At 44.5% G+C, this 18,819-nt stretch overlaps 1 protein-coding gene across 3 annotated transcripts in view; it reads right to left on the reverse strand.

Moving 5' to 3' along the window:
- Window positions 1–18,819, reverse strand: part of LOC126267444 (inositol 1,4,5-triphosphate receptor associated 2-like) — a 163,050-nt gene that overhangs the window by 64,044 nt on the left and 80,187 nt on the right. For all 3 annotated transcript variants that reach the window (XM_049972709.1, XM_049972712.1, XM_049972711.1), the window contains 2 exons: window positions 4,178–4,288; window positions 1,307–1,419 (listed from right to left, as the gene is read on the reverse strand). In XM_049972709.1, coding sequence (XP_049828666.1) covers window positions 1,307–1,419; window positions 4,178–4,288 — 224 coding nt within the window. The remainder of the gene's footprint in view (window positions 1–1,306; window positions 1,420–4,177; window positions 4,289–18,819) is intronic.

Here is an 18,819-nt window from a genome sequence, read left to right on the forward strand (position 1 = left end):
GGTATGAATATCTCAATTGCTGTTGCTACTATATCTTTGAATTTGAGCCACATCTCGACTACATTCGTATAGTCAGTTCGGAAGGAATGGAAATTGTCTTTTAGGAAGGCTTCTAGTGGCACTTTATCCGCTTTTTTAAATACAATTATTTTGCGTTTGTTTCTGATGGATTTGGAAGAAATGGTATTGAGCCTAGCTACAATGACCTTGTGATCACTAATCCCTGTATCAGTCATGATGCTCTCTATCAGCTCTGGATTGTTTGTGGCCAAGAGGTCAAGTGTGTTTTCGCAACCATTTACAATTCGCGTGGGTTCGTGGACTAACTGCTCGAAATAATTTTCGGAGAATGCATTTAGAACAATCTCGGAAGACGTTTTGTGACTACCACCGGTTTTGAACAAGTATTTTTGCCAACATACCGAGGGTAGGTTGAAGTCCCCACCAACTATAACCGTATGAGTGGGGTATTTATTTGTTACGAGACTCAAACTTTCTCTGAACTGTTCCGCAACTGTATCATCGGAGTCTGGGGGTCGGTAGAAGGAGCCAATTATTAACTTAATTCGGCTGTTAAGTATAACCTCCACCCACACCAATTCGCACGGAGTATCTACTTCGACTTCACTACAAGATAAACCACTACTGACAGACACAAACACTCCACCACCAATTCTGCCTAATCTATCTTTCCTGAACACCGTCTGAGACTTCGTAAAAATTTCTGCAGAACTTATTTCAGGCTTTAGCCAGCTTTCTGTACCTATAACGATATCAGCTTCTGTGCTTTCTATTAGCGCTTGAAGCTCAGGGACTTTTCCAGCGCAACTACAACAATTTACAACTACAATTCCGACTGTTCCTTGATCCAAGCACGTCCTGTAATTGCCAAGCACCCTTTGACATTGCAGCCCATCCCGCATGCAAAGGAAGAAAAACACAAAGCAAAAGCCTTGCAAACATTGGCTCGTTTACAAAGGGTGACGCTGCTGTCGTTCAGAAGTACCATCTTCTACTTACAGTACAGGATCGTCTTCTATTTCCAATAACAACTTGCAACTTCAACTTGCAAAACCAGTATCATACTTGGAATAACAGAATCGTCTTCCAATTGCAATAGCAGTGTCATCTACTAGCTGCAATAACAATATCGGCATTTACTTGAAAAAACCAATAACGTATTATACTTGCAATGACAGTATCGCCTTCTACTTGCAATAATGGTAGAATCTGAACACAACAAGTAAGTTTCATTTGAGCCTACTCTATGTGTTCTATGAAATACTCCAGTAGAGAATGGACTTACTTCTTGCCTTCTTCGTCTTGCTTCCCCTGGATCCTCTTGAGGTTTTCGACATACTGCAGCATCACCTCCACAGCCTTGGACACTCGGCTCTCCTGTTGTATGGCGCCGAGACTCTGAAATCAGGAGGACACATCTCGAGTCTGCGTCTGTAGGTACACACTCTTTGAAATTCTGAAGCTAACAGGCGTAAAATACCTGCAGCAAATGATCGTCTACAACATGTATACAAAAGAGACTGCAATTACGAGGATTGGAACTTCAATAGTGGCAACTATTTATTTACAGCTCGTACAAAATAGATACGTGTTTCAATATTTAGTGACATCATTCAAAGTAGTCACCAGCATTGTGTATAACCCGTTGCCAGCGATGTGCGAGTTGTGTTGACAGTTTTTTTTTTAATCTCATTTTGTTCGCTTTTGTTCGTTGCATCTGCTCGGGGCGGACGTCGCAAGACATCCGTTTAAATTCGTTGTTGATCGATTAACTAAGTTTTTTTATTACAGAGGGCAGCTAACCCTCTGACCGAACACGCTGAGCTACCGCGTCGCAACAGTTCGAGCGGCGCAGTCTATTGCCCGACGAATTTGTAGCAGTTCTGAAGCGAGTGCCGTGAAGTGTGTCCTTCAGTTTGGAAATCGAGTTGAACTCATGAGGGCGTAAGTCAGGGCAGTGGTACACCACTTAGCTGCCGCATCAGTCAGACAAATCAGTAACAGCTTGCACTGTACGTGCTTGAGCACTGTCCTGCAAAATGATGGTCAGGTCCTGCAGAAAATGTCATCAGTTCTGTCGCTATGTTGTTAATTTTTGGTACACAACCTACGACCAGCTAAGAGACAGAAGTGATGACACTTTCTGCAGAACCTGACCATCATTTTGCAGGACAAGCACGTACAGTGCAAGCTGTTAATGTTTTGTTTGACTGTTGGGGCTGCTAAGTGCTATATCACCTACTGAACTCCTCTGACTTAAGCCCTCGTGAATTCTATTTCTAGCCCGCATCTCGTGGTTATGCGGTAGCGTTCTCACTTCCCGGGTTCCCGGGTTCGATTCCCGGCGGGGTCAGGGATTTTCTCTGCCTCGTGATGGCTGGGTGTTGTGTGATGTCCTTAGTTAGGTTTAAGTAGTTCTAAGTTCTAGGGGACTGATGACCATAGATTTTAAGTCCCATAATGCTCAGAGTCATTTGAACCAATTCTATTTCTAAACTGAAGCGAACATTTCACGGCATTCGCTTCAGAATTGCTACAAATTCGTCGGGCAATAGACCGTGTCGCTCGAACTGTCAACACAACTGGCACTGCTAAGAGTATCCTACGACTTCCACATCACTGGCAATGGGTTATACACAATGCTGGTGACTACTTTGGTCACTAACCTTTGAAAGAAATTTCTATTTTGTACGAGCTGTTCAAATGATTCAAATGGCTCTGAGCACTATGGGACTTAACATCTGAGGTCATCAGTCCCTTAGAACTAGTTAAACCTATCTAACCTAAGGACATCACACACATCCATGCCCGAGGCAGGATTCGAACCTGCGACTGTAGCGGTCGCGCGGTTCCAGACTGAAGCGCCTACAACCGCTCAGCCACACCGGCCGGCGTACGAGCTGTAAATAAAGATTTGCCACTATTAAAGTTCCAACGGTGGTATAACATTCCCAAGGCATGAAAGAGAAGCAGTGATTGAGAACTGTGTGAGACAATGTTGCAGCCCATCTTCACATTATTCAGCATGTACACTGAACAAGCTGTGAATGACATCATGGAGCAATTTGGGAAGGTAAATTAAAGTACAGAGAGGAGAATTAAAGACTTTCACGTTTGCTGATTACTTTGTAATTCTCTCAGTAACAGCAAAAGTCTGTGCACAGCAGCTGAACGGAATTCGCAGTGTGTTGAAAAGAAGTTATAACATCAGTAAGTCATACAAATGTAAATGACTGCAGTCTAATCAAACCAGGCGATGGTGAGGGAATTAGATTAGGAAATGGGACAATAGAAGTGGTGTACTACTTACGCGCCGGCCGCGGTGATCTAGCGGTTCTAGGCGCGCAGTCCGGAACCGCGCGACTGATACGGTTGCAGGTTCGAATCCTGCCTCGGGCATGGATGTGTGTGATGTCTTTAGGTTAGTTAGATTTAAGTAGTTCTAAGTTCTAGGGGACTGATGACCACAGATGTTAAGTCCCGTAGTGCTCAGAGCCATTTGAACCATTTTACTACTTCTGCTGTTTAGCAAAAGAATTGACGGAGGCTTGAGCAAAGAGGACGTAAAATGCAGATTGGCAATAACAAAGACAGCGTTGGTGAAAGAGATAAATATGTTACCAACTAGTATAAACTGAGTGTTAGGCAAATTTTCTGAAAGTGTTCATCTGGAGTGCAGCTTTGTACGGAAGCGAAACATGGACGATACATAGAAATCTGGTGCTGCAGAAGAATGTTGAAGAGCTGATGGTTAGATTTAATAATAAAATAAGACGTACTGAACCGAATTTAGTAGAAAAGAAAAGGCTGTGGCGCAAATTGGCTAAAGGACAAGACAGGTTGACAGTACACTTCCTAAAGCACCAAGTAATATGTAGTTTGGTTAATGAGGTACGTGTCAGGGGGTAAAATTGCAGAGCTAGATCAAATCTTGACTAAGGTAAGTAGTATCAGATGGATGTAGGTTGCAATATTTAAGCAGACGTGAAGAGACTTTCAACTTGTAGACAGTTACAGATGGCTGCATCAAACCAGTCTTCACAATGAAGACTACAACAAACCTTTCCACTTCTTCTCTACACAAGTACAGAGTGCACGTGAAAGCTATCTTCACGGGACCACGCAAAGAAAGTAGACAGCAGGAGCGTGGGCTTACCTCTGAAGACCTCGCCACCCAGTCCACGGCCATCCTCAAAATGTCGACTTGCTCTTTCACTTTTGTTACTATTTCGATTGATGTGGAATCCTTACATAAGTGGGACAGATTCTGTAACAAATAAACAATCCGAAAATGACATGAGTACATTTCTGCATAGCCCAATTAAAATAAAATATAAACAGGTCCTACCAAAAGTCTAGTTTAAAATAAACATAAATAAACCATAAAGTATCAATACTATTTGTAGAAAAAAATTGACATAAGTGAATTCTTAATTCTGTGATGTATAAGGGGCACTCAAATGAAAACGAGATAGATGCAGAAAAGTAAGGAAATTCTTTATTATTTCAAAAATAACCCCCAAAACTGTCAACACATTTATCTCACTGTGACACAGGACGATCCTCATCCTCCAGACAGTAGGTGGGGAAAGAGGACCCTTCCGTTATACGTTCAGCTGGTGATATTCTCGAAGTGCAGCTGCAGCATTACTGTCGTTTTGATAATAGAGCTTCACCAACGACGTTCTGCTCCTTTTGTCCAAGCTCATGTTGACACGTCAACAAGTGCACTACGAGTGGTCAGGTGTGTGACACTAGGGATCACGATGACTGATCACAGCACCTGGTGGCCACAGTTGGAACTGGACAGTGGGTCTGTGACGCATGGAAATCGTGCACCCCTTACTCTCGACACTAATGCTACCACATTTGGTAGTCATACAGTCATTAGCCTCCGTGTTACAGCGTGTTATATAGAGAAAGTTTAACTGTAATTCTTGTGTCATGCGTATTCGTCGCTATGGGGTGCATAGGAAACCTGCTTTCTCGGATTGGTAGACAACAATTCAAGCATATCGTGTTGATGCAGTTTATTACAAAAGGAAATTATTACAACACTTAACTTTGTGAAATACAGAAATGCCCCAGGCAAAACGGTGAAGAGACTAAATAAGCAATCTCTTCCGCGTGTACAATGCTTAACACAAACGAAATTATATAGTTCGCAAGTCGCTGCTGTAGAGCTCGTAGAACGGTTATAGTCTCCAACTGGGCCACGAGCAGGCGGTGCGTCGCTTGTGTTCTCTTCGCCTAGAGGCCGCTGCTGTCTCAGCGTCGTAATATATATATATATATATATATATATATATATATATATATATATATATATATATATATATATATATATATATATATTTTGCGCTACGGGAGCAGGACGACGGGTAGGGCAGGGGTCGACACGCGAGGCCTGGCCATCCCGGCGCCATGCCCAAGCAACGTGTTCTCTGATCGAAGGATCAGGAAGAGGATGTAACGGGATTGTCAGTGTCTTTTTATTTATTTGTTTCTTTAATTTTTATAATATTTTATTTTATTTCATATTGTATTTATGGATTTATTTTTGTTTCATTACAAAAAAGGCCCTACAACTGCCGAAACCGAGCGTCAAAGTCTTCTCGTCTGTTGGGAAGGGTTCCCCCCTATTCTGTCCATAGAGGATGAATATGCTCGAGGATTCTTCTTCATTTTAATCGTCTCGACCCGGAATTCCCCAGTGAGCAGCAGGAACCGTAAATAATGAACCTAAATAATTTGCGAAACGGGTTGTGTACTTCGGATAGCAGCTGAAAGCAACATGTGTCGTCATCAGTAAGGACCAAGATTCAAGTGTGCCTTTCTGAGCATGGCAAAATACACTACTGGCCATCAAAATTGCTACACCACGAAGATGACGTGCAACAGACGCGACATTTAACCTACAGGAAAAAGATTCTGTGATATGCAAATAATTAGCTTCTCAGAGCATTCACACAAGGTTGGCGCCGGTGGCGACACCTACAACGTGCTGACATGAGGAAAGTTTCCAACCGATTTCTCATACAGAAACAGCAGTTGACTGGCGTTGCCTGGTAAAACGTTGTTGTGATGCCTCGTGTAAGGAGGAGAAACGCGTACCATCACGTTTCCGACTTTGATAAAGGTCGGATTGTAGCCTAACGCGATTGCGATTTATCGTATCACGACCGAGTTGGTCTAGATCAATGGACTGTTAGCAGAATATGTAATCGGTGGGTTCAGGAGGGTAATACGGAACGCAGTGCTAGATCCCAACGGCCTCGTATCACTAGCAGTCTAGATGACAGGCATCTTATCAGCATGGCTGTAACGGATCGTGCAGCCACATCTCGATCCCTGAGCTAACAGATGAGGACGACTGCAAGACAACAACCATCTGCACGAACAGTTTGACGTCGTTTGCAGCAGCATGGACTGTCAGCGTGGAGACCATGGCTGCGGTTACCCTTGACGCTGCATCACAGACAGGAGCGCCTGCGACGAATCTGGGTGCACGAATGGCAAAACGTCGTTTTTTCGGATGAATCCAGGTTCTGTTTACAGCATCATGATGGTCGCATCCGTGTTTGGCGACATCGCAGTGAACGCAAATTGGAAGCGTGTATTCGTCATCGCTATACTGGCGTATCACCCGGCATGATGATATGGGGTGCCATTGGTTACACGTGTCGGTCATCTCCTGTTCGCATTGACGGCACTTTGAAAAGTGGAGGTTACATTTCAGATGTGTTACGAACCGCGGCTCTACCCTTCATTCGATCCCTGCAAAACCCTACATTTCAGCAGGATAATGCACGACCGCATGTTACAGGTCCTGTACGGACCTTTCTGGATACAGAAAATGTTCGACTGCTGCCCTGGCCAGCACATTCTACAGATCTCTCACCTACTGTAAACGTCTCGTCAATGGTGGCCGAGCAACTCGCTTGTCACAATACGCCAATCACTACTCTTCATGAACTGCGGTATCATGTTGAAACTGCATGGGCAGCTGTACCTGTACACGCCATCCAAGCTCTGTTTGACTCAATGTCCAGGCGTATCATGGCCGTTAGTAATGCCAGAGGTGGTTGTTCTGGGTACTGATTTCTCAGGATCTATGCACCCAAACTGCGTGAAAATGTAATCACATGTCAGTCTAATATAATATATTTGTCCAATGATTATCCGTTTATCATCTGCATTTCTTCTTGGTGTAGCAATTTTACTGGCCAGTAGTGTGTGTAGTAAAGGGCCATTCCTTTTAGCATTCGTCCTGGTCGATGGAAAGTGTACGCCGTCAAGGCGCAATATACACTCCTGGAAATGGAAAAAAGAACACATTGACACCGGTGTGTCAGACCCACCATACTTGCTCCGGACACTGCGAGAGGGCTGTACAAGCAATGATCACACGCACGGCACAGCGAACACACCAGGAACCGCGGTGTTGGCAGTCGAATGGCGCTAGCTGCGCAGCATTTTTGCACCTTCGCCGTCAGTGTCAGCCAGTTTGCCGTGACATACGGAGCTCCATCGCAGTCTTTAACACTGGTAGCATGCCGCGACAGCGTGGACGTGAACCGTATGTGCAGTTGACGGACTTTGAGCGAGGGCGTATAGTGGGCATGCGGGAGGCCGGGTGGACGTACCGCCGAATTGCTCAACACGTGCGGCGTGAGGTCTCCACAGTACATCGATGTTGTCGCCAGTGGTCGGCGGAAGGTGCACGTGCCCGTCGACCTGGGACCGGACTGCAGCGACGCACGGATGCACGCCAAGACCGTAGGATCCTACGCAGTGCCGTAGGGGACCGCACCGCCACTTCCCAGCAAATTAGGGACACTGTTGCTCCTGGGTTATCGGCGAGGACCATTCGCAACCGTCTCCATGAAGCTGGGCTACGGTCCCGCACACCGTTAGGCCGTCTTCCGGTCACGCCCCAACATCGTGCAGCCCGCCTCCAGTGGTGTCGCGACAGGCGTGAATGGAGGGACGAATGGAGACGTGTCGTCTTCAGCGATGAGAGTCGCTTCTGCCTTGGTGCCAATGATGGTCGTATGCGTGTTTGGCGCCGTGCAGGTGAGCGCCACAATCAGGACTGCATACGACCGAGGCACACAGGGCCAACACCCGGCATCATGGTGTGGGGAGCGATCTCCTACACTGGCCGTACACCTCTGGTGATCGTCGAGGGGACACTGAATAGTGCACGGTACATCCAAACCCTCATCGAACCCATCGTTCTACCATTCCTAGACCGGCAAGGGAACTTGCTGTTACAACAGGACAATGCCCGTCCGCATGTATCCCGTGCCACCCAACGTGCTCTAGAAGGTGTAAGTCAACTACCCTGGCCAGCAAGATCTCCGGATCTGTCCCCCATTGAGCATGAAGCGTCGTCTCACGCGGTCTGCACGTCCAGCACGAACGCTGGTCCAACTGAGGCGCCAGGTGGAAATGGCATGGCAAGCCGTTCCACAGGACTACATCCAGCATCTCTACGATCGTCTCCATGGGAGAATAGCAGCCTGCATTGCTGCGGAAGGTGGATATACACTGTACTAGTGCCGACATTGTGCATGCTCTGTTGCCTGTGTCTATGTGCCTGTGGTTCTGTCAGTGTGATCATGTGATGTATCTGACCCCAGGAATGTGTCAATAAAGTTTCCCCTTCCTGGGACAATGAATTCACGGTGTTCTTATTTCAATTTCCAGGAGTGTATCATCAGAGGATATAGACTCCGGAAATCGCCCAAGAGTATTGCCAGCATACGCTGCGTCAGTAGCCAGCACTTGCTGGTTGCGGCAGAAGTCAGGCGGTTTGCATCTGAGTCAGCGACTGAGGATGTCGGACACAAGGGGTCATCAGTCAGGTGAATGGAATGTAGCTTCTGCCGTGTAGCGAACTTCCCATTCACAACCACGTACCACTTTGTGTACTAGAGAGGGGTCGGTCAGCGTACTATTTGCTGACGTCTTCTTCACAGCCGTCCTCGTTTTACCGTTCCTGACTGGCGTGCCGACGCTCGACTTTAAACCGGAACAATAACCACCCGGAATTACTGGACAACAAAAATGAACTGTGGAGCGTGATTTTTCGATTAAGCTTTCGGCGAGTAAGAGATATTTACTCTTTATCCGATAGGCGGATCTTAGATTCTTGTCACCGGAAGGCACACGGAAGATGGACGCAATGAAGTGTGCATGCGTGGGCAGAGCTCTCTCTGGCGACAATGCTCTTATACCCGTTTTACGAAGCGAACGAACTTGAAATTGATTGACAAGCAGTTGCGTGAATGGCAGCCATCCATCGTGTGAACGGTCTCACTTTTATGATTGCTTTAGTAACGATGGGCGATAATTCTAGGGCCAGGTAGATTCGGTATTAGTGGCCTCATTCCGCAAGCGCGAAATAATAGCTGTCTGCTGTTGTCACGTCTCTTCTGAATGCTGAATCTGCCTTATTGCTTTCTGGTGCACTTACCGTATGTTGAGTTTCTGTTTATGGCCGTTGCGTTATCACAAGGAACTTTCTGAGCAAGTTTGTACAGTGCACCTTTCGTAAATACTCGTATTTTCACGGAAGATTTTAAATATTTGTAAGTTTCATAAATAATTAATGATACGCTATTGTGAAATCACGACTTTGTCACTGTTACGCTAGTAGCGGTACACTATGTTTACGTTGATCATTTAAAAACGCTGCGACAAGATCTTGTGCGAATTTATATTTTGGGCGTAGTAAGCTTGGAGAGCTTCAGTAGACTGTAATCTGTAAGGGCATTAGAGCGGTAACAAGCGGTAGTGGTTCGGTTAGCAAACAGTGTGATTGAGGCGTTCTCAGCACGAACGCTCAGTTGTGTTCCCGGATTTGGCCCGGTGCAAGAGAGGCCGGTGCAGAGTGGAGAGCAGTGGATGCTCGGCAGTCAGCAGCACGGCTCAGTCTCCGTGAAGAGGTGCGAATTCCTTGGGAGCACAGCCGGCGGATTTACCTCTATAGCGGTGTGACTTAGGAGGAGGCATTGCAACGAGGGCACGGAAATTGGGCCGTACATCCAAACATGCACTCGGGCATGTTGTGGTTTCAATGGTGAGCATCTTCCTTACCTCGATCTTTACGAAGTTATTCGTTTTCTTCTAGGTAGCTGCCAGTCTACATCATCCTGGTTTCCAATCTATTGTATTATGGTTTCCTAAGAGCGCAAGGAGTGTGCAATGCGATGTGATCGGTATGTAGAGTAAAGTGTAATAATTTCAAATGTTTACGACGCCCTTACATGTCAGGCCGGCCGAAGTGGCCGAGCGGTTCTAGGCGCTTATAAGTTGTAGGGGAATTATGACCTCAGAAGTTAAGTCCGATAGTGCTCAGAGCCATTTGAACCATATGAACCTCATATGTAAGACAGCGTTGTCATTTATTAAATGTTGCTGTGTAATTCTGATCCAAGTTACGGGCGAGTGCTGTTGCCGTTATGTTGTGACCGAGCGAGGTGGCGCAGTGGTTAGCACACTGGACTCGCATTCGAGAGGACGACGGTTCAAACCTGCGTCCGGCCATCCTGATTAAGGTTTTCCGTGATTTCTCTAAATCGCTGCAAGCAAATGCCGGGATGGTTCCTTTGAAAGAGCATGACCGACCTCCTTCCTCCTTCTGCCCTAATTCGATGGGACCGATCACCTCGCTGTCTGGTACTCTCTCCGAAATCAAACAGCCAACCATTATGTTATGGTACGACTAATCAGTACTTCCTTGTTTTGGCCTTTAAATTTCCTAAGCCGGTAGAAAATTGTCTGAAGCAATGTGTGTAATTCTTCGTGACTCCTTCATCTGTGGTTATTGTGTAATAATTTTAAAGTCTAGTGTCAAGTTTTAAGTACTTTAGGCTGTTGAACTGAGGAAGGGTTACTTTATTCTATTTTGTGCTTATTCTTGTATACATTTGATGATGCAAGTAGTTTATTATTGTTTGGTAAAAAGCTTGAAACTATAAGCGCTTACGTGGAGGCTGTGCGTACAATCTAGTAAACAGATGTGGTTTGTTGCGACCACATTGCTACTGGCTCTTCATTTTGTACCTGAGTTCTTGCACACCGTAGATTCTCGAAATTACATTTTAAATCTGTATTTGTTTCTTAAGAACTTTTTTTAAGAGCTCACGCATTGCGATTTGCTGTGGAGTTATGTAAAAAGCATGAAGTTTATAATAGTGAGTTCAGTAATTCTTTTCGGTTGGAGGATTTTAAATTAAATTTAAAAAATGTCTCTGAGCACTATGGGACTTAACGTCTGAGGTCATCAGTCCCCTAGAACTTAGAACTACTTAAACCTAGCTAACCTAAGGACATCACACACATCCATGCCCGAGAGAGGATTTGAACTTGTGACCGTAGCGGTCGCGCGGTTCCAGACTCTAGCGCCTAGAACCGCTCAGCCACTCCGGTCGGCTAAATTAAATTCATTCTGACGAAGATTGTTATTTCCTGTTTCCCATGGTGGACGTGTTTGATTATAAAAGAAAAGGTCGAATCTGTTTCCACACTCTGGATCTTTAAATATTTTAAGAGAATTTTTTGAAAGTATTATGCTTTTTATTAAGATCTTGCGCCTTGTTCAAATGGTTCAAATGGCTCTGAGCACTATAGGACTCAACTTCTGAGGTCATTAGTTCCCTAAAACTAAGAACTAGTTAAGCCTAACTAACCTAAAGACATCACACACATCCATGCCCGAGGCAGGATTCTATCCTGCGACCGTAGCGGTCTCGCGGTTCCAGACTGCAGCACCTATAACCGCACGGCCACTTCGACGGCACTTGCGCCTTGTCACTCCACCACCTAGCTCCCTACCATTTAAAAAAAATAATACCGTCCATACTAGTGGTTATGGATGGTTTATTGGCCAAATGGGGGTGGGGGGAGGGCATTGTTCTTTTATGTAAGCAAACCAGCAAGTTAAAAAAATGTTCAAATGTGCGTGAAATCTTATGGGACTTAACTGCTAAGGTCATCAGTCCCTAAGCTTACACACTACTTAACCTAAATTATCCTAAGGACAAACACACACACCCATGCCCGAGGGAGGACTCGAACCGCCGCCGGGACCAGCCGCACAGTCCATGACTGCAGCGCCTGAGACCGCTCGGCTAGTCCCACGCGACAAACCAGCAAGTTGCCCCAGCCTAATTTAATGATCCTAATGTAAACAAACTGTACATTTGTGCCCATGTTTTATTTATACCGTATTTAATGGGCAATAGCTGTCTGTGATGATAAAAATCAATGGTCAATAACTTTCATGCTAATTACTGTAATTTAAAGTCGAGAAGGTGGTTGAGTAGGGCACTTGCCTTCATGTTTAGCCAAGTGGCAGTTAATAGTCAAGTGCTTTTTGAGTAAAACTGATAACTGTCATTCCAATATGGTAATTTCCGACCCAGAAATGGCGTTTCCCCCACCGTTGCAGTGTGCTCCTGCCCCACTGCTACTATCCTCACTATCCTCAAATTTCTTGCGTAGTACAGCACCCAGCTGTACTGGCCTAGTTATCGTGGATATTTGTCTCAACATAGGATGGTATTTATGGTTTCGTAACTAATTTTTACCATTTTTTTAAGAAGACGCGCATTCCGTTCCTATTTTCTGATTTTCCCTCCAGTTTTAACCAGATACACGTAAATATGCGTTACGTGACTAATGTTACCGATTTCTTAAGACGTTGCACATAAATATGGCTTTCGCTTATTTTCAGTAAACACACATAAACATGTAGCTTTAAAGGTCTAACAACCATCACCAAATGACGCTATTTATAGTTTTCAGGTAATTAATTAAATATTCATCGACTTTTCAAAAAAAAAAAAATGGTTCAAATGGCTCTGAGCACTATGGGACTCAACTGCTATGGTCATTAGTCCCCTAGAACGTAGAACTACTTAAACCTAACTAACCTAAGGACATCACACACATCCATGCCCGAGGCAGGATTCGAAACTGCGACCTTAGCAGTCGCACGGTTCTGGACTGCGCGCCTAGAACCGTGAGACCACCGCGGCCGGCCATCGACGTTTCCTCAGTATTGCATAAGTACCTACTTTTTCCAGAAGATGCACTCGCACAACGAGCCTTAAATGTGTAACAACTAACTCCTCACTGCATACCCTGCGAGTATACCAACAAACGACGGTATTTACTGTTTGGGAGCTGTTTTACCTTTTTCTCAAGAAATAATCGTAAATATTCGCCAAATAACTTTTATATCTCCTCCTAGCATCACCATCTGGGGTGAGAAGGAGGGGAACTGGAAGCTTTATTTGAGGAAAAAATAAAAGACAAGCACTAAATGATTGAGGACCTCTCACCAACGACCGAGCGAGGTGGCGCAGTGGTTAGCACACTGGACTCGCATTCGGGAGGACTACGGTTCAATCCCGTCTCCAGCCATCCTGATTTAGGTTTTCCGTGATTTCCCTAAATCTTTTCAGGCAAATGCCGGGATGGTTCCTTTGAAAGGGCACGCCGATTTCCTTCCCAATCCTTCCCTAACCCGAGCTTATGCTCCGTCTCTAATGACCTCGTTGCCGACGGGACGTTAAACAGTAACCACCACCACCACCATCTCACCAACCGCCTAGACAACCGGAAGCTAGAGGACTCGCACGCCAGAGCCAGAGCTCGCCACAGTAAGTGCGGACGTGAGCTTACGTCTTCTGTTTTTCGACCCTTTAGGTAATAACCCACACTTTTGTCGCTACCACTGGGATTAGAGTGGGAGAGCTGTGCGCTGAGCTACTTGTTAGTCGTTTAATATCACGTGTTTACATATGTCTTAAAATGGAACTGCGTGGCTATTTGGAGAAAAAACAATTAGTAAAAGTTATAGCATTTAGCGATGGGAGAAAGGTCTGCTTATAGAAAAAAATCATTATGTCTTTATGTTATTTACCACTTCACTACCTATTGCGGCTTTTGTTTGGCAGTAATGGTAATGGAAGGGGGTCACACAATAGTGTGTTTACAGAAAATGTATTGCGTTACGCGTTAGCCGGTAGACGCTTTGCCTCACCCATCACGTATTAGGCGTTAGCATTTGCGTGTATTTGATACCTCATTGTACTTGCAAAGTGTGTGAAATCGTACATACAGGGTGTTCCCGTAAGAGCGTACAAAAATGTAACAGCAGTTAGAGAAGGCTCCACTGAAAAATTTGAGGTAGGAAACCCGGGACCAGAGAAGTCAGCTTAAGCAGGTATGGAAGTAAACTTGCCTACACCTTTGTCAATCATTACTGTTTTTCAGCTTATTTACAACTAACGGGGTAAAAGTTCACATATACTGTTCTGTTCATTTTACATGCATATTATTTATTTCCTGCAAGGGAACAAGGACACGAGACTGATTACCAGGAAGTCATTTTGCGGATTTTGTTTCCTTTACTTCTCCATAAGGTGGCTGTGTTGTATCGTATTTACATTGTCCCATGACAGAACGTCCATGTATCAAAGAGAGACTCATTCATTACTCGGTGCTATTGAGAGACCTGCAGTAATACTACAGAGCAGTACCGGTACAGTATTTCCTAGTCACTGGATTTGAAGGGGAGGTCCTATGCCACGGTCGGCGAGGTCACCTAACCTGAACATTTTTGATTATTTCCTATGGGGGTATCTAAAGTCACTTGTATATGAGATCCCAGTGGATACACACCACGGATACCTGTCAGGATGCGTCAGAACCTTATTCGGCGATGTCATGCTTGCACTGAGGTTGATAATCATCAGTTTCAGCACATTTTGTAAGATACAATACAAATGATACTTTCATTGTGTCAATAATGGTATTTGCATGTAACTAATGTAAATAAAAAAGTATACAGTAATGTAATTTTATTTCTGCTATTTCCTTAAGTAGGCTTCTCCGACCCCAGGTTACCTACCCCAAATTGTTGCGTGAAGCATCCTCTATACCCTGTTAAACTTTTGCACGCACTTAGGGAAACAAGCTGTATAATACAACTTTATTTTTGGTCGAATTTTCGTAGAGATCTTCTTTATATTACGATGAGAATCTGTGTTAATAAGTAATACAGATATGAAAGTTACATGTCTAATATATATTACTGCGGAACACTACAACCCGCCGTGTCCTATCAATAGACATAAGTCCATCGACATTCTTACCAGTGTTTCTAGCGGTTACAATTCCTGACGAGAGAGAATTGTTGTAGCGTGTTCCAAATATGACTGTATAACTCAGATCTCTGAGACTTAGATGCACACAGCTGCTGTTACAGCAACGTAGGGTGGCCTCTACATGAGGCTGCTCAGCACGTCTTCGTGCTTCAGCTGCCTGACACGGTACGCAAGCACGCGTACACAGATGCCAACCACAAGACAATCGACCATCACTCCGAAATTCTGCAAATAGGCAACGCACTCCACCTCTTATAGCAATGTACCATAATGCAAATCTGATTATGTTCGTATGGTAATGTGATTACTGCAACGTGGCTCACACACCAGACGCGCCATACGCATGTGATGGTTGACTTACCGAAAAGTCTAAAAAAATATTTGCTGTAGGCTTTTCATAGTCACAAGCCCGCTAGGACAGGCTACACAGTTGTATTTTGTCCTCAGTACATTGCTTTATGGTGTAGATTAGTGAATTCGAACGTGTGGAACTTTTTCTAGTGTTCGAACACAGTATAAGTTAGGAAATCTTATGAACAGCTCTCTAGTCTTTGAATGATGATACTGATGAACCCGTTTCCGCAGAATCAGGCTTTGTATAATATCTATGGGTGGAGTTATTGATTACCCTATACATCTACATCTACATCTACGTGATTACTCTGCTATTCACAATAAAGTGCCTGGCAGAGGGTTCAATGAACCACCTTCAAGCTGTCTCTCTACCGTTCCACTCTCGACCGGCACTCTGGAAAAAACGAGCAATTAAATTTTTCTGTGGGAAGCCTGATTCCTCTTGTTTTATAGTGATGATCAGTTCTCCTTATGTAGGTGGGTTCCAACAGAATATTTTCGCAATCGGAGGAAAAAAACTGGTGATTGAAATTTCATAAGAAGATCCCGTCGCAACGAAAAACGTCTTTGTTTTAATGTCACTCCAGTTCACGTATCATGTCTGTGACACTATCTCCCCTATTTCGCGACAATACAAAACGAGCTGCCCTTCTTTGTACTTTTTCGATGTCATCCGTCAGTCCCACCCTATATGTCATCTTGTTACAACAAAGTCGTAACACGGCACCGTACATTTTAGTGAGAGCATGGTAGGGTAATTCCCGGTGTAAACACAAATACTGGCATTTTTCTGTATGCAGGGAGGCTCTCCACAGGAGAATGACAGCAGGTTGATATGGAGCGCTCCCGAATTATAGTTACAAGCTGTTATTCCATCCTTTTTTTTAACTCGCCAGCGGTAGTCGTGTTGCTATCGATAAAGCTTTACTTGCAGCTCCCGTGTATTAGGATAGAATACCACAGCATTACAAATCCAAATAAAGAGTCCACGAGAATATAACAACTGGGAACAGTATGGATCGTGTTTTTGAGCCTGCGCAAGATTCCTTAAGTGTATTACACACCATCAAACAATATTTACGATTTGGTCAACTCTACGCCGTGCCAGTTGCTTCGACGTGGTGTAAATTAACGACTAGCTTACAGAACATTTGCTGTGTGGTGTGGAACGACGTTTCTGCTGTTTGTCTACTGCGTACAGCTAAACCATTAGGTGTATTTGTACTGTGTCAGATTTGACGCGTACCAAAAGACGTTACTCGCCTCCAAGTCAAGCGAGTTACAGTGAAGGAACACAAAGAGTTTCAATGTAATCATGTTGTAATTGGTGCCTAAGCATTTTTATGTTGTAGATATCCGACAAATGGCCGCAAAACCCATCAGCTGTACAGCAAAGCAGAGATTGGGCAGTGGCGACGGCGGAGTTCAGAGATAGATCCCCATCTGGTCGCTATACGACGCTGCGAGAGCTATTTTCTACAATGTGAGGTCAAAAAATCGTTGCATGTTGTCAGTGATATGGTTCCTGTACATATTGACATTGTCAGACAGTTAGTTTAGTCCCCGTCTTGTCCTAGGACGCAGTAGATTTACCGACGGGAGTTAACATTGGTAATAGTTCGCCTGGATCGGTACGTCTAACTGCTGAGAGAGGTCGAGGATAGCTCGTTCCGAAATTTAGTAGTATTCCTAACAGTGAGGTTCTGCATGTTAGAATTCGATTTATTAAGCTGCGAATGCAGTTAGCGAATCAGGCGAGATCGTCTATTAGAGTTAGGAGCCGGTGCAGTAAGCTGTGTGTTTGTGAGGCTGGATAGTTTCAGTGATAGTTACTGTATTTGGGCTTTAGGGATTATGCAGTTCCGCGAAAATTTGTTGGCGGATCTGCTGGCCGACTCTGAGGTGACACGAGTTCGTGCTTATTTGGTGGTTATTGGTTCTAGGATTACTGTGGTTTCCGAGCGTAGATCTCGATGTAATTTATATTCTGTTTCGCAGTCCTTAACGATTCATAGATTGGGAACTGTGTCTTATTTTGCTACTGCACACAGCGTTTTATGTGAAGTTTTCGATCCACCCTAATGAATAAAGAAAAGGAATTGAAGGTCAGAACAGTTGGAAACATATCACGAGGCACTGTGATACCATTTAACGACTATTTAAAAGACCCGTGAGAAGTGATTTTCGTAGTTCGTTTGAAGTAGTGGGACAGCGTATTGTGAACTCCTAAAGTGGTTGAGCTTCGAATTAACAGTCAATCGCAGTATTTAAAGTGGCGGTGACACGTAGATTTTTTTTCTTTCTTTTTCTTTCCTTGCTGTCACTCGACCACATGTGTTTTCAGAAAGTGCATTGAGTATTGGATTTTACCAAGAAATCATAAAAGAAGTGAGCCAGGACTGGCTAAAGAAAGTAAAACTTAAAAATTCGTTCTCTTCATTTTGTAATGTGAGTGGAACAGTTTCTGGTTATCTGAAAGAGGTGCATATGAGAAACTGTTTACGTGTGCGTGTGAAGTATAATAGTATTTTGAACCAAAAGTATTTGTTATTCTTTGTTTTACGTCGTGCGAATTCCCACTAATTAAGAAGATAAAACCTTGAAAGTTATTAAGGAGTTAACACACATCAAAAAAAGTTTCGCATCACCTCGGTTCCGGAGTTCCGGAACCTATACAGAAACCTGGAATAGGGATCAACATAAAAATCGTTTCCGTCCTATTTATTACCCATGAAACCCCACACACTGCTTGTTATACTACCATACAGCGAGACCTTCCGAGGTGGTGGTCCAGGTTACTGTACACACCGGTAACACTAATACCTAGCAGCACGTTCTCTTGCATTGATGCATGCCTGTATTCGTCGTGGCATACTATCCGCAATTCCACCGCGGCGCTGTTGGGCAATATTGTCCCACTCCTCAACGGCGATTCGGCGTAGATACCTCTGAGTGATTAGTGGGCTAGGTCGTCCATAAAGAGCCCTTTTTAATCTATGCCAGGTATGTTCGATAGGGTTCGTGTCTGGAGAACATGCGCTCACTCTAGTCGAGTGATGTCGTTATCTGAAGCAATTCATTCACAACATGTGCACGAAGAGGGCGCAAACTGTCGTGCATGATTAGAATGCCTCGCCAATGTGCTGTCGATATGGTTGCACTATTGGTCGGAGGTTGGAATTCACTTAACGTACAGCAGTTACGGCGCCTCCCATGACCACCAGCGGCGTACGTCGGCCCCACATAATGCGACCCGAAA

Source organism: Schistocerca gregaria, chromosome 4 (assembly GCF_023897955.1).
Source record: "Schistocerca gregaria isolate iqSchGreg1 chromosome 4, iqSchGreg1.2, whole genome shotgun sequence".
NCBI lineage: Eukaryota > Metazoa > Arthropoda > Insecta > Orthoptera > Acrididae > Schistocerca > Schistocerca gregaria.